The sequence below is a fragment of the Fusarium solani genome, assembly GCF_023522795.1.
Source record: "Fusarium solani strain SB1 chromosome Unknown bctg00000002, whole genome shotgun sequence".
Taxonomy (NCBI): domain Eukaryota; kingdom Fungi; phylum Ascomycota; class Sordariomycetes; order Hypocreales; family Nectriaceae; genus Fusarium; species Fusarium solani.
Genome location: NW_027072155.1, coordinates 2586992 through 2601280, shown reverse-complemented (window position 1 = coordinate 2601280; position 14289 = coordinate 2586992). Strand labels below are relative to the sequence as shown.

The window sequence follows — 14289 nt, the reverse complement described above, 5'->3', positions numbered from 1 at the left end:
GGGGGTTGAGACATATACCAACCACCTCTTCGGCAACACCTTCATTTTTAGATATTGGCTTCAACGCAACCCCCTATCAATAGAGGACAGCATCATCGCCGAGTGTGAGGCATTTCACAGTTGCGATTTTTTCAGGGGTTTTATCTCTGTGTTGCTCCGGACATGCAACGTTAATGGTGATAATTTTGAGTCGGCAATAGAGGGCTGGCAATAGAAGGTTGGGTGGAACACGATATGGCGCTCACATGTTCATCAAAGCTCAATATCTCGGCCAAGAAAAAAACTGTTCAATCACTAATTGGGCTGAAATTCAAGTTCCCCGTGACAAGGCATCTAGGAGTTCTTCGGGGCTAACACAGCCTGCCCAACTCCAAGCTCCATGATCGTCAACAAACCCACTTACATGCAAGGGCGCGAACCGCAACTCTCTGCACGCCGGCCTCCTCATGCAAGGTACGCGCGACCTTGAGCCCAAGATCAAGGGAAAATAGACTGGGATGATGCTGGTCGGGACTCTGATGGCATCGTCTCAGCTCCCAAGAGGCTGGGGACGACAAGGCTCAGGTCTGGGATCTGGCTGCGCAAGGCGGCGGGCTTCTGCGTCATGATGCTCAAACAAGGTCAGGTCGCGTTTCGGGTCACCCAGGTCTTTGGGTCGTGTGCCGATTGGTGACCGTACAAACGGGCCAGATAGTATATGACCCTGACGTTTCTTCCCCTCGATGACTCCTAGGATAGTGAGACGGAAGTGGTGGCTGGACGAGATGATCAAGGAGTTCCGTTGGTCGCATGGTTGGCTTGGGCCACCGTCGCCTTCAACTTTCGAAGCCAGCCTCTTGATCTTGGGGTTTAAGAGGGTCGCGTGTCGCGTAGAACCTGCCTCACGTCATGGCTTTATTAAAATATTTCATGATGCTCTGTGCGCCGCGTCAAAGCATCGAATTGACTTTTAGCCACCTGATGGCGCTGAGACATGAGCTCTGAGGAGTGCTGGGAGGATCACATGCTCAACCAATCACCAACCCACTTTGGCTTGGGCTACAGATCATACCTAAGCAGAATAGGGAGGGAGGGAGGTAAAATAGCATATGAAGAATACTTACATAATTTCAATAAGCTCTGTTCAAAGCCCTAATTTAGACGTTTGGTTCGCTGTTCATTGACGACTCTGCATTAGAGTTGACGCTGGCCAACCAAGTCTCCCATCTTTCAGCTGCGTGTGCATCTCAAAGAACTCGGATTCGCTGATCTGCATCACGTGATCGTTTCGATAGCAAATCTTTCGCTTTGTCGTTTTTTGTCAGCTTGAGTAATCACCCAAATTCCTACCCCACACCTTCCCAAGATCTCGAATTGACCAATCCGAGGCCTGCTTACGCAGGATGAACAATAATGACAAAGTCGATTAGACTGCCGACATGCTTTAGCTATATCTCGTCAGCGTTGGCAATCATCGTGAATTGAACTCATTCTCCTGCAGGCACGTTCTCGAGAGTTCGTCCAAATCGTCTATATATGTCTCGCTTCAGTCCGTTGGTTGCGGTTTTCGTCGCTACAATTTCCATCCTCATCATCATCTACTCACCAGCAAACTACCTCTCAAGCATCAAGCAACTCACAACAAACATTATTTACCCAAGCACCTCGACAAACACAACTCTTTCTGAGAATCAAATGATCAACGCCGCAAAGAACATGTCCAAGTCTCTCCGTCAAGCCAAGATCACCCCCCACCGCTCCAGCACCAGGGGTCACTCCGACCATGGCTGGCTCAACACATACCACAGCTTCTCCTTCGCCGACTGGTATGACCCGAGATTCTCTCACTTTGGTTCTCTCCGCGTCCTGAACGAGGACCGGGTCAAGGCCAACTCGGGTTTCCCCACGCATCCTCATCGCGACTTTGAGATCTTCAGCTACATCCTCGGTGGAGAGCTTACACACCGAGACTCAATGCTTGCCAAGGGCAAAGAGGGAGGCCAGTCGGACAAGTTTTATCGCATGCACCGCGGCGATGTTCAGTTCACCACTGGAGGAACTGGTATTGCCCACTCGGAAATGAACGAGCACAAGTCAGACACCGTTCACTTCCTCCAGATCTGGGCCATCCCCTGGAAGCGTGGCCTGACCCCCCGATACCACACCCGCCACTTTAGTGAGGAGTCAAAGAGACTCGGTTTCGTCAACATCCTGAGCCCTCTCAAGGGAGGCGAAGAGGCAACTGCCCAGCAGGAGAAGGACGCCGAGGCCGTCCTCCCCGACACCATCCCCATCCACGCCGACTTTGTCATGTCTGCCGGCATCATCGAGCCCAGCAAGACCTTTGAGTGGACAGTTGGAGGAGGGGCCACCCAGGAGACAAAGAGAAAGGTCTATGTGCACTTGCCCATGACCAAGGGAGGAAACGCCAAGATCCGACTTGACGGTCGGGAGGATGCCGAGCTTTCGGAGGGCGACGGCGCCTTTATTGAGGGTGTCAACGCCGGCGACAAGCTGTCGGTGGAGAGCATTGGAAGCGCCGATGCAGAGGTTATCGTTTTGGATACTGCTTAGAGGCAAGACGTCGGCAACAAGATCCGTCCGAATCGGGCCGTTGCTGCACCTGCAGCATTGGGTAAAGGACTGGCGTTTGATGAGCGCGTCTAAATGTACTTAGCGTAAATGAGTGTAATGAAAATATAGAGTCTTGTAACGAATCTTCTGGTCCATTTTTTTTTTCTTGTTCTTTGTGTGCCCTCGTTAAACCGTGCCATTCCATCCTTGTAGCACAGATGAGATTGATAACTGTAACCATACCGATGGGTTCATCTTCAGTAAGCGGCAAGTAGTAAATGGATGTCGGGTAATAAATCTAGAGATATCGATGCAAGCCAAATTGCTCAGCATAAAATCCACCAGTTGAAGACGGCATGACTTTGGGGTTGCATGATGTTTGGTTGAAGAGATGCCACCCTAGAGTCAGGGCACATGTAAAGGCCGGTTTACGTCCGGCTTGGCGTGATCGCTTAGATTCCAGCTCGTACCTCAGCCTGTCAGAAGCCAGAGGTGCCTGAGAACTCGTGGGACCCATGGATTACCTACCCTGGAAGGTCCTTAGTGGTGCTGCCATGTGATTGCCCGTGCTGTTGCAGTGTTGGTCGAGTTGAAAACCGAATGCGATAGCGGAGGTGAGGTTTCCGAGTCCAGGGTAAAGCTATGGTGAGTGAGGTTAAACGGGAGCAAAATTGGCTTGTAGAAGAAATTTCGAGAGGCAGCCACGAGTCTAATAAAAGAAAGGTTATCTGAAAGAAATCATTACAAGAAGCAACGGGATCCGGGCGTAAACCGGAGCGGGCAAGAGCCTGGACCGAAAAAGCACTCAATCTGTCTAGCAACACCGGCCGAAAAGATAATGGTTCGCCAGGGGCAAAGCTTGGCAGAACGTCGACGCCTAACCGCCAAGGGTAACCCGTCGAGTTTGGTCAACTTTGGCGCGAAACGGTGTGATGGAAGAAAACCTCCGCTGTCAAGATGAGCAGAGGTGGTGTTGCGCCAAGGCCCAGCTGGTCGGGACAATCATTTCCCAACTATTCGAACTACCGCAAGAGTCCAGCGAAAATGAGAAATGGAAGAGTGCTCATTTCCAGAAGATAGCCGAAACCATTCATCAAAGAGTGGATTCACGCCCAACGACGGCGTTGGTTGGTGGTGGAGGCGATTGTCAGACTATAGGCAGAGGCTGGCACCGGAGGCGGGAAAGAAGAAAAGCGACAAAGCCCACGCGTCCCCTTTCCCCTGCTTTACAGAATCCTACGGTTTGGCGGCCCGGGCAAGGGGTTTGCTTGTCAGACCGAGCACTAACCGCGGCGCAGCAAGAGACTCATGATGGTGTCAGGCTTGAGTGACAGTCAGAGTGACAGTGACGGACAGAGAGCAGCCCGTGGAGTCGATTGGCGATCCGGAAGAAAGCGAGAGAATGACGATCCAGAGCAGGGAAGGACCCCGGATCGGCAATATCCTAACTGGGACGTGCTCACCACCCAAGGGGGCAGGCTGCCTGACCGCGCAAATGAGACGTGGTGGGTGGTTCAGTCAGGGGTTGATATTGATGTTGGCAACCAACTTACATAGAACATCAAGCAGTCCCGAACGCTGCAAATCCCGTCTAAATGTCACTCCGTCCTGCACGAGCCATATCATCAAGGATGATCCTGAAGAACTCCGTCTAGAAGGGGAAATCAGCCAGCCTGCTCTTCTCCCCTGGCGATTCTAGCCCACCATCTCCGCTAACAGTTTAGCCCTACGGCGCGTGATGGAGGCCGTTACAACATGGCATTGGGCGGTGGAAGACGCAGGAGCTGCTAGTTCAGGGACTAGCGCACGAGCCGCTGTGGCTTCCTTTCATCCCACATCCCGTGGCCCCACGTGTAGCAGGGGTCATGTCCAGTGACTGGTCTGACCAACCGCTGTTGCAACTGTCTCGACCTTTCATCACAGCTCCAGTTGAGAGAGGAAGACTAGAGGACCCAACGGCGCGAAGCTATTGAGTCCGCCTCGCACTTGGGGGCTCAGCTTGAGAGAGGAGAGCCTTGACCGCCGTGTCAGCAACTGGCGTTCACTAACAGATGAGATGGCCTTCAGCTGCTGAAGCTTGATGCCACAACCGAGACACTCATTCTACAGGAGTCGAATTGTCTCATCCTCGGAACATGTTCGAGAAAATACCCGAGCCCTACGGGCTTCGCTTACAGTCTCTGTCACAATGTCCATAACCGACGTCACCTTGTGTCCGAAAAGGCCTCAAGCGTTGTCCCAAGCGTCCAAGGATGGGAATCGCCTCCCTCGCCAAGATGGAAATCTCCAGTTTCCTGCCTGTCCCATTTCCCATATCTCTACCCTCCTCACTGGGCATGACACCACCTGCCCGCAAATTGGCGACCAACTTCACCATCCACCTTGTCGTCGTCCCCCATTCTCACCTTGGCGCCCCGGCTACGCGGCTTATACGCCCCCTGCTCCAATAGTCTCTCGCCACCATCATTCTAACGCTAAGCCTGTTCCTGAACATGGCAGCAGCTGCAGCCTGTGGTTCTATCGCTGTGCCTGCAGAAGTCTGCATGAGGCTGTTCACACCCGCCGCTCCAAGTCGGAAATTGCTTTGGCGGCGGAGGCGGCACTGGTTGCGCCCCATCCAACTCCCTTGGGAGACTCCTCTCTGAATGGAGTCAGCCTGACGGGTAGGGTCCAAGCCATGGCCCAGATAGGAAACCGCCGCTTGCTATGGCTGCGGACTGTAGGTTGGGCTTAGACTTGGAGAGATGCCGTCTGGAGGAAAACCCTCCTAGTCGCCGCCTCCACGGTGAACGACTTTTTCTTTCCTTTTCCTTTTCTCTCCTACCTTTGCGTCGTCTATCAAACCTGTTGACTCTGTCAATCCTAGACACGGCTCGTCTTAGGCCTTGTTGCAAACTTTGGTTTGCGTCCTTTCTTTGATCTCAGCATCACCACACCACACTCTTTACCGGCTTCGGCCACATTCCAGTCTCTATTACTTAATACTCTAATTCTCCAAGCATAATGGCTCTCTCTCTTACTTCTGGCCTCGTCCAGGCCTATGGTGGACTGAACGGTTACTGGGTATGTATTCAGTCATCACTGAAACATGAAGTTTGTAACTGACATCGATAGGGACAACTCGGAAACGAGGCCCTGAAGAGCTACTGTGATAATGGTCCCGAGTATGTGACACTGTCTTTCGTTAACCAAGCCCCGGAGAACACCGACTCTGGTTACCCCGGTACCAACTTCGCCGGACACTGCTGGGCTGGAACCTACAAGAACAAGGACAACGTCGGAGGAGACCTCCTGAGCGAGTGCTACTCTATCAAGGAGGGCATCCCTTACTGCCAGGAGCGTGGTGTCAAGGTTCTCCTTAGCATCGGTGGTGTCTATAACGAGGACGGTGGCAACTATAAGGTGACGACTGACCAGAAGGGCGTCGACTTTGCCGATTTCCTCTGGAGTGCCTTTGGTCCTTATGACAAGAACTGGGATGGCCCCCGTCCTTTTGATGCCGACGATGGAAGCACTCGACCTGCCATTGACGGTTTCGACTTTGACATCGAGCATAACCTGCGTATGTAACCTAACTCCCTAAGTACTTGGTTTTGCACACCGGTTACTAACAGATTTTAGCAAACGGTCCTTACATCGCCATGATCAATGAGTTCCGTAGACTCAAGAGCGACATCATCATCACTGGTGCTCCCCAGTGCCCTACTTCCAACACGTACTTCTACATGAAGCAGATGATCAACGAGGCCCAGTTTGATGCCCTTTTCATCCAATTCTACAACAACGGCTACTGCGATGCTATTGAGGACCCTGACGTGTCTTGGGACCGGATGAACTATGACGAGTGGGTGGGCATCGTTGACGGTAGCCAAGCCAGCAAGTCGGCCAAGATCTACGTTGGACTGCCCGCCAGCGAGGACGCTGCCGGCAGTGGATACCTTGAGCCTGACGCGCTCAAGGAACTCGTCTGCAAGTTGAAGGACAAGCCTCACTTTGCCGGTCTCTCTGTGGGATCTCACCCGTGGTGCTTCCAAATTGGTCGACGGAAAGACCTACAACCAGCATGCCATTGATGCCCTTGAGTACGGATGCGACCCCATCCCTACCACTACCACGAGTGCGATTTCGTCCACCACGGAGACCTCCTCGACCGAGTCCACGACTACTAGCGATGCCACTACTACCACATCTGATGTCTCCACCACTACATCTGACGTTTCTACCACCACTTCGGATGCCTCTACTACTTCTGATGCCTCAACCTCCGAGACCGCTACCTCGTCTGAGACGACCACCTCTTCTGATGCCTCGACTACCGCTACTTCCACTGATGCCACTTCCACCGAGGCCTCCACCTCCGATGCTTCCTCAACCGATGCTTCCTCGACTACTGAGACCGCCACCGATGCCACGGACTCCTCAACTGCTACCACTGATGCTTCCACCACTGAGACCGCCACCGGAACTACCACCGATGCTAGCACCGATGCCTCCAGCTCCGTGACTGAGACCTCCACCGATGCCACGGACTCCTCAACTGCTACCACTGATGCTTCCACCACTGGTACCGATGTGTCCAGCACTGAGACCTCATCTGCTGCTACTGACTCTGCCACCACTGACTCTGCTACCGGCACCACCGAGACATCAACTGGCACCGACGCTTCCGTCACTGGAACTTCGTCTGCTGCCACTGAGTCTTCTGCTACTACTGATGCCTCCACTGCTTCCACCGATAGCACCGAGGTCAACACGGCCACCACGACTTCTGCTTCTGAGGCCACTGACTCGACCTCTCTGACCGAGACCGAGACCGAGAGCGTTCCCACCACGCTGCCAAACACCTTGACCACCACAGACGACACCACGGCTTCCACTACGGACGATGTCAGCCTGACCACTGACACTGCCTCTGAGAGCGTCCCTACATCTCTGCCAGTGACTTACAGCACCTTCCATGGCTGGAACACGACCTGGACCACTGGAGCCACCCAGACTCAGACATACGGAAACCCCACTCGATCCTCGACCCTGATTCCCGGTCAGACCACCACCAAGTGCTCGACTGAAGGCCAGGCCTCTGTCACCCGCTCTGCGACTGTCAGCATGACCACCAGCACTGTCTGCACCACCAAGGTCTACACCGTCACCAAGTGCCCCCCTGAGGTTGTTAACTGCCCTGCTGGTGGCTATGTTACCACTGAGACCATCCCTCTGTACACGACTGTCTGCCCAGTTACCGCCAAGGCCACTCCCACTCAGTATGCTGTGCCCCCTGAGTATGAGACCAAGACTGTCTACACCACGAGCGTTCACACCGTCACCAAGTGCCCTCCTGAGGTTGTCAACTGCCCAGTTGGCTCTGTCACCACTGAGACTATCCCCGTTTACACCACTGTCTGCCCTGTGACCGAGAAGCCCCAGCCTGTCCCGACCAAGGTTCCCGGCCACAGCGAGACCAAGACCCTTTACACGGCCAAGATTTACACTCCTACTGAGTGCCCCGCTGGTGATGACGACTGCGTTGTTGGAAAGCCCACTACCGAGGTTGCCTCGTGGACCACTGCTATTGTTCCTCCCAAGGAGACCAAGCCCGTCCAGGTCTACCACCCTGAGGTCCCTGAGGAGGAGGAGGAGGTGACAACCGTCAAGGCCTCTTACACAGTCTACACCAACGTTGTTGTCCCCCCTGCCACCCTCGAGACTACCATCAAGCCTGTGGTCACCGAGAGGCCCTCGGGCGTCGCTGCTCCTACTGGTGGCTGCAGCGGCCCAGGCTGCCCTCAGCCTACTGCGGTCCACACCCCGACACCTAAGAAGCCCGACTATGCCCCCATCACACCCGCGACGGCCGGAGCCTCTTCCCTCGTCGCCGGCCTCACCGCGGTGGTGGGTGCCGTCCTTTTCCAGGTGTTTGTGCTGTAACGTGGAACGGCCATTTTGTTTTCCTATCTATGCACCCTTATGTTTGTTCTCGTATATAGACTTGGCAGAAAAGTCTTGATGGGCTTAATGGCTTCATTGTTCACGCCTTTGTCAAGTTATTGTACACACGCTCTTTTACGTATATCAACCTGCTGAAGGTTACTTACCAATTACATGTCTTATTAGTTATTTCACAAGATATGTATAAATGTATATGGTTTTATGGACAAAATGCCAATAGCTGTTGTTAATGTGACGAATCGTTTGCTTGCTCTGAATGGTGTATGCTGCAGGCGCCTAGAACAACTGAAATGTATACTTGCAGGGGCCAAATGAATCTCAGCTCAGCAACTGGCATAGCAGAAGGGGTATCATCTGCAATCCAATGGATGGTTGCCTTCCATGGTAACCAGTCGTGCCAGTCAGCCAGTCCATCCAGTATGGAGGTTGTTGAGGTGACCATCGGCGGTTCAATAATCCGAGACGAAACGCCTTGTTTGATGAGCGTTTTACTTGAGCGCACATCTCTCAAGGCAGAGAAGATACGTCAGCGGCTCACGCTACAGGGGGTTTAGTGGCGTATTCGGGGTTCGGAGGATGGATGATCTTTGCGTTTAAAAGCGCAGATCATTGAGAAACTGAGCAGGTCAAGAACGGAACACCCGATGATGCCGTTAATTGCGGGCGATGGCGATGGGTGACTAAGCTGAACAAGGTCCTCCGGCCCGTCTCCCCTTGGATTCCGGCGGGGGCCATCCATCTCTAGCCTCCGACCTACCGACCTCCCCCGGTCCAGGCATGTTTCTGTGCTGGAGGGTGGGCTGGCTGGCAGGCTGGACTGGACTGATGGCTGGGCTGGTAATTAACTAAATTCCCTGGTTGTCCAGGCAGCTCAGCCAGGATGGTTTGGGAATGGCTGGAAACGTCATTGGGGGAAGATACGATATTGGAGCTGTATACGACAGAGTGCCTATGCAGTGAAGTAGGTGCTGTAGTGAGAGTGATGATGCGTACGTAGAATGACACGTACTGCATGAAAAAAAAAGAGAGTTACACGAGGCAACGATTTCGGGCAATTCAAGCGTTGTGGTTGGTTCCTGTCGGTTGTCATGATGGATGGATGGTGGCAGGCCGCAGTGGCTGAGTGCAGCTGGTACTGTACCTGTGGTGGTGTACTAGCCCAGCCCAGGCCAGATGAATCCCGCTTCCCCACCTTTGAATAGAAGTTGTTCCCCTCCAACAACAAGTTCAAGTTGAAACAAGAGACGCCCATCGCTCGTCTTCATTTCCGGCATCTGTCAAGGAGCTCCCAGTCGTTGCATCTTGCATCTTGCATTTTCCTCTCGGCGCAAGCAAAAGCACCGCGTCCGCATTGACATTGACAACACACCACCCAGATCTTGGCCCCCTTTCCCCGCCTCCAACTTCTCTGGCGATTGGTAGTCGGCCCAACATGTCAGAGGCTGGCGACAGGTAAGCTCTCCATCCCATCCTCCATCCCAGCTTGCGATTGCACAGGACAAAGTCTCTGCTATCGCCTGCTTTGTCATTGCCGCTGCCTCTCCTTGGCTCCGTGATGCAGATGCACCGCAGGATGGGCCACATCGCATCTTTAGCCCGCCCCCCAGCATAAAGTCAGTCCACCTACTGACCGCTGTTTATCTCTCCCCCTCCAGCACCCACAAGCGGTCCAAATCCGCCGCTGCGCTCTCCCTCCTGCGGCGCAAAGACACCCGCGAAGAAGAATCCGGTTCCGAAGACGGGAGGGCCCCGAGAACTCCTTCCTCCTCCAACCCTGCCCTCTCCATGGCCCATCAAACCAGCGTCCGCGGCCATGGGCCAAAGCCCTCCATCTCGGGGAGCGGCCTCTCGCCCGTCAACTCGTCTCATCAGTATCAGCAGCAACCCCAGCAGCAGCCGCACAGGTTTGCGCTTACGCCTCCTCAGCCCGACAAGAGCACCGCAAGCCTCGAGCAATCTGTCCGCAAGTTCAGGGTCGTCGAAGCCCTCCGCAGCGGTGACACGGCATCCATCTCTCGCGTCATCAGAGAGACGGCCGAGAATGGACCTCGATCGAGTATCTCATCCGTAGGTACCTCAGGAGGTGCCCTTGACGACACAACCATCCTCCACCTGGCTATCCAGTGTGCCGAATTTCCAGTCATCGAGTATGTCCTGTCCGACGGGCAGGGCTCCATCGATGTGAACGCCCGCGACAAGGAGGGCAACACCCCGCTCCACTTGGCCGCAGTCCAGGGCCGAACCACCGTGGTCAAGCTCCTCCTGGAGCAAAAGGACATCAACGACGCCATTGCGAACGCGCAGGGCAAGCTGCCACTCGATGTGGCCCGAAACCCCGAGATTTTCCAACTTCTCCAGCTCTCGCGGTCACTTTTCGCCGAGGCAAAGGTCAAGCAGGTCCAGGAGCTGATCGCGCGGGGCAACTATGGCGCGCTCGCTGGAGTCCTCGAGGAGCACCGTGTCAAGACCGTCCTCGACATCAACAGCCCCGAATTCGCCTCGGAGCCCTTCACCGTCCAGACTGGCGGCACTCTGCTCCATGAAGCTGCCCGAAAAAGAAATACCAACCTCATTCAGGTTCTCCTCCTCCACGGTGCCGACCCGTTCCGGCGTGATCGAAAGGGCAAGCTGCCCCAGTCCGTGACCAACGACGATGCTACAAAGGCTATATTGAAGCGGTCGCCCGCAGCCGTTGCTGCCCAGCGCGGAATCCAGGAGAAGGCCGTGCTTGGGCAGGCTGCGTCTCAGGGCGTAGCTGGCTCGAGTTCTGGCGACCCCCTGGCCGGCCGAGAAGCTCGTGAGATGAAGGGTTATCTCAAGAAGTGGACCAACTACCGAAAGGGCTACCAGCTTCGATGGTTCGTGCTTGAGGATGGAGTCCTCAGCTACTACAAGCACCAAGATGATGCGGGCTCCGCATGCCGCGGTGCCATCAACATGCGAATTGCCAAGCTTCACATGAGCCCGGATGAGAAGACCAAGTTTGAGATTCATGGCAAATCCTCCGTCAAGTATACCCTCAAGGCGAACCACGAAGTCGAGGCCAAGCGCTGGTTCTGGGCCCTCAACAACTCGATCCAGTGGTCCAAGGATCAGGCCAAGGAGGAGGAGAGGCGAGCTGCCAGAGGTGCTGAGCTGCTCAGGCAAGCCAAGGCCGACCCCAGCACCCTCTCTCCAAGAGTCACATAGCGAGAATACCAGCGTGACCGACCTGCGCAGAAATAGCTCTCAAATCGCCAGCCGATCTTTCTCCAAGGTCTCTTCCGTTGACCAGAGACCAAACTACCCCGGCCCCGGCACCGTTGGTAGCCTCGAGGACGACGACTTTGTTGACGTCCAGACCGACGTGGATACGAACCGAGGACCCAGGAACGGAGGTGCCACCACGCATAACGATGTTGATGACGAGGATGATTACGGTGACGATATGAGCATGCACGAGGAGCCTACTGCTACAAAGGACGCTCTTAACATCACGGCGCAGTCGGCCAAGCTTCAGCTCGAGACCATGTCTCAGGTCCACCACGCGCTGCTTTTCGAATTTGAGCAGAACCCCAACACCACTCTTTCGGATCCCAACGTTTCCCAGGCGCTGGGTACATACGATGCGGCAATCAGAAGCTTGTCAACTCTCGTGGCAGATCTGCTACGGATATCCAAGGATCGCGATGCCTACTGGCAGTACCGCTTGGATCGCGAGGCCAACATGCGCCGCATGTGGGAAGAGAGTATGGCTCAAGTAGCGCGTGAGCAGGAGGTCCTCGAGGCCCGTGTTGGTGAGGCAGAGAAGAGACGGAAGGCAACAAAGCGAGCACTGCGCGAGGTTATTGAAAGCGGCATTCCGATTGCTGAGCCTCCCGTCGAAGAGACGCTCGTCGAGGAGCAGCTCGCTGACGACAGGGAGAAGGAGGACGAGGAGGGAGAATTCGAGGACGCAGCAACAAAACTGCCACCGGTAGTACCCAAGTCACCTACTCTTAAGACGCTCCGAAGGAAACCGACAGTTATTGTCGATTTATCTGAGAGTGAGTCTGAAGAGGAGGACGAATTCTTCGATGCCGTTGATGCCGGCCACGTGGAGGTATCTGAGCTTCCTGTGGAGGAGACCAAGCCAGAGACTCAAGATATTGTTGTATCTGGAGGGTTGGACATCAGTCCGTCCTTTAAGGGCTATGAGAACGGTATCAGAAAGAGACTTAAGATGGATGCTGATGACCGGCCCAAGATTTCTCTCTGGGTAAGTGCTCTGAATACGGCCAAGTCTACAATGCTAACAACGAGTAGGGTATTCTGAAGTCGATGATTGGAAAGGACATGACCAAGATGACTCTGCCTGTATCGTTCAACGAGCCGACCTCGCTTTTGTACCGTGCTGGCGAGGATATGGAGTACGCCGACTTGCTGGACCTTGCTGCGGACCGAACCGACTCTATTGAACGACTCATCTACGTGGCGGCTTTCGCGGCTAGTGAATACGCCTCGACCATCGGCCGTGTTGCCAAGCCATTCAACCCCCTGCTCGGAGAGACGTTTGAGTATGTGCGACCTGACAAGAACTACCGCTTCTTTATCGAGCAAGTCAGCCATCACCCTCCGGTTGGTGCTGCACATGCCGAGTCTCCCAAGTGGACATACTGGGGTGAGTCGGCAGTCAAGTCCAAGTTCTACGGCAAGTCTTTCGATATCAACCCCCTGGGCACCTGGTTCCTGAAGCTGCGACCTACTGCTGGAGGAAAGGAGGAGCTCTACACGTGGAAGAAGGTTACGTCGTCAGTCATTGGCATCATCACTGGAAACCCCACGGTGGATAACTACGGACCAATGGAAATCAGGAACTGGACCACGGGAGAGGTAGCTCACATCGAGTTCAAGCCACGTGGATGGAAGGCATCCAGCGCATACCAGGTTTCTGGAAAGGTGCTCGACGCCTCCGGCAATGTCCGATTCAGCATGGGCGGTCGCTGGAACTCGAAGCTGTACGCGCGCCTGACGCCTGGCTACGAGGCTGCCGTCGATGAGCCCAAGGAGAGCGGTGAGATGCACCAGGGCGGTCTCACCGATCCCAACTGCGCGTACCTTATCTGGAAGGCCCACGAACGACCTACTGGTATCCCCTTCAATCTGACACCCTTCGTCTTGACATTCAACCACATCGATGAGCAGCTCCGGCCATGGCTCCCCCCCACGGATTCGCGTCTTCGACCTGATCAGCGTGCTATGGAAGATGGAGAGTACGACTTTGCGGCTGATGAGAAGAACCGACTTGAGACGGCTCAGCGAGGACGACGACGTATCCGTGAGGAGCGAGGAGAAGAATTCGTCCCAGCGTGGTTCTACAAGACGCGCTGTGAGATCACGGGCGAGGAGTACTGGCAGTTCAACGGCAAGTACTGGGAGCAGCGTGACAAGGCCGGTCCGAACGGCGACCCCCAGGTTGCTTGGGAGGGACTGGAGCCCATTTACGAGGACCATGTTGATGAGGACACTATACGGTAACCTCGGACTAAACTTGACTTGATGTTGGACGTAAAACAAATATAGCAAAAAGAAGCGGTTTCGAGAGGTGTTTTTTTTTTAAGTTGGAGTGCGAGGAATGTTGTATAGATAGAGTTTTTAGGATAGTAGTTGCCTGCAATCACAACTTGCCGTTCGTAATACGTACCTATGTTTGAAGATTACAAATGCCGAGATTGTGAGTGATGGCCGGAGTCACGGGCTGCCAAGATTTGATGCGATATTCGGCCGATTCGGCCCCACCCCCGGCTGATGTTCCGAACCTCGGCAAAAAGT

General features: G+C 54.5%; 3 protein-coding genes across 3 annotated transcripts; all 3 read left to right on the top strand.

Moving 5' to 3' along the window:
* Positions 1-1674: 1674 nt before the first annotated feature.
* Positions 1675-2553, top strand: MRS44_004774 (uncharacterized protein; the record flags this gene model as incomplete). The annotated part of the gene is made up of 1 exon (XM_046268775.2): positions 1675-2553. One exon carries the CDS (start codon positions 1675-1677, stop codon positions 2551-2553), a length of 879 nt encoding a protein of 292 aa, XP_046136082.2.
* A 3003-nt stretch (positions 2554-5556) lies between these two features.
* Positions 5557-8478, top strand: MRS44_004773 (uncharacterized protein; the record flags this gene model as incomplete). Its single annotated transcript, XM_065622330.1, has 4 exons — positions 5557-5616; positions 5668-6115; positions 6175-6560; positions 6616-8478. The coding sequence occupies 4 exons, from the start codon at positions 5557-5559 to the stop codon at positions 8476-8478; spliced, it is 2757 nt and encodes a 918-aa protein (XP_065478402.1).
* A 1453-nt stretch (positions 8479-9931) lies between these two features.
* On the top strand, positions 9932-13995 carry MRS44_004772 (uncharacterized protein; the record flags this gene model as incomplete). The annotated part of the gene is made up of 4 exons (XM_065622329.1): positions 9932-9951; positions 10155-11679; positions 11756-12736; positions 12784-13995. The coding sequence occupies 4 exons, from the start codon at positions 9932-9934 to the stop codon at positions 13993-13995; spliced, it is 3738 nt and encodes a 1245-aa protein (XP_065478401.1).
* Between the last annotated feature and the right edge of the window lie 294 nt (positions 13996-14289).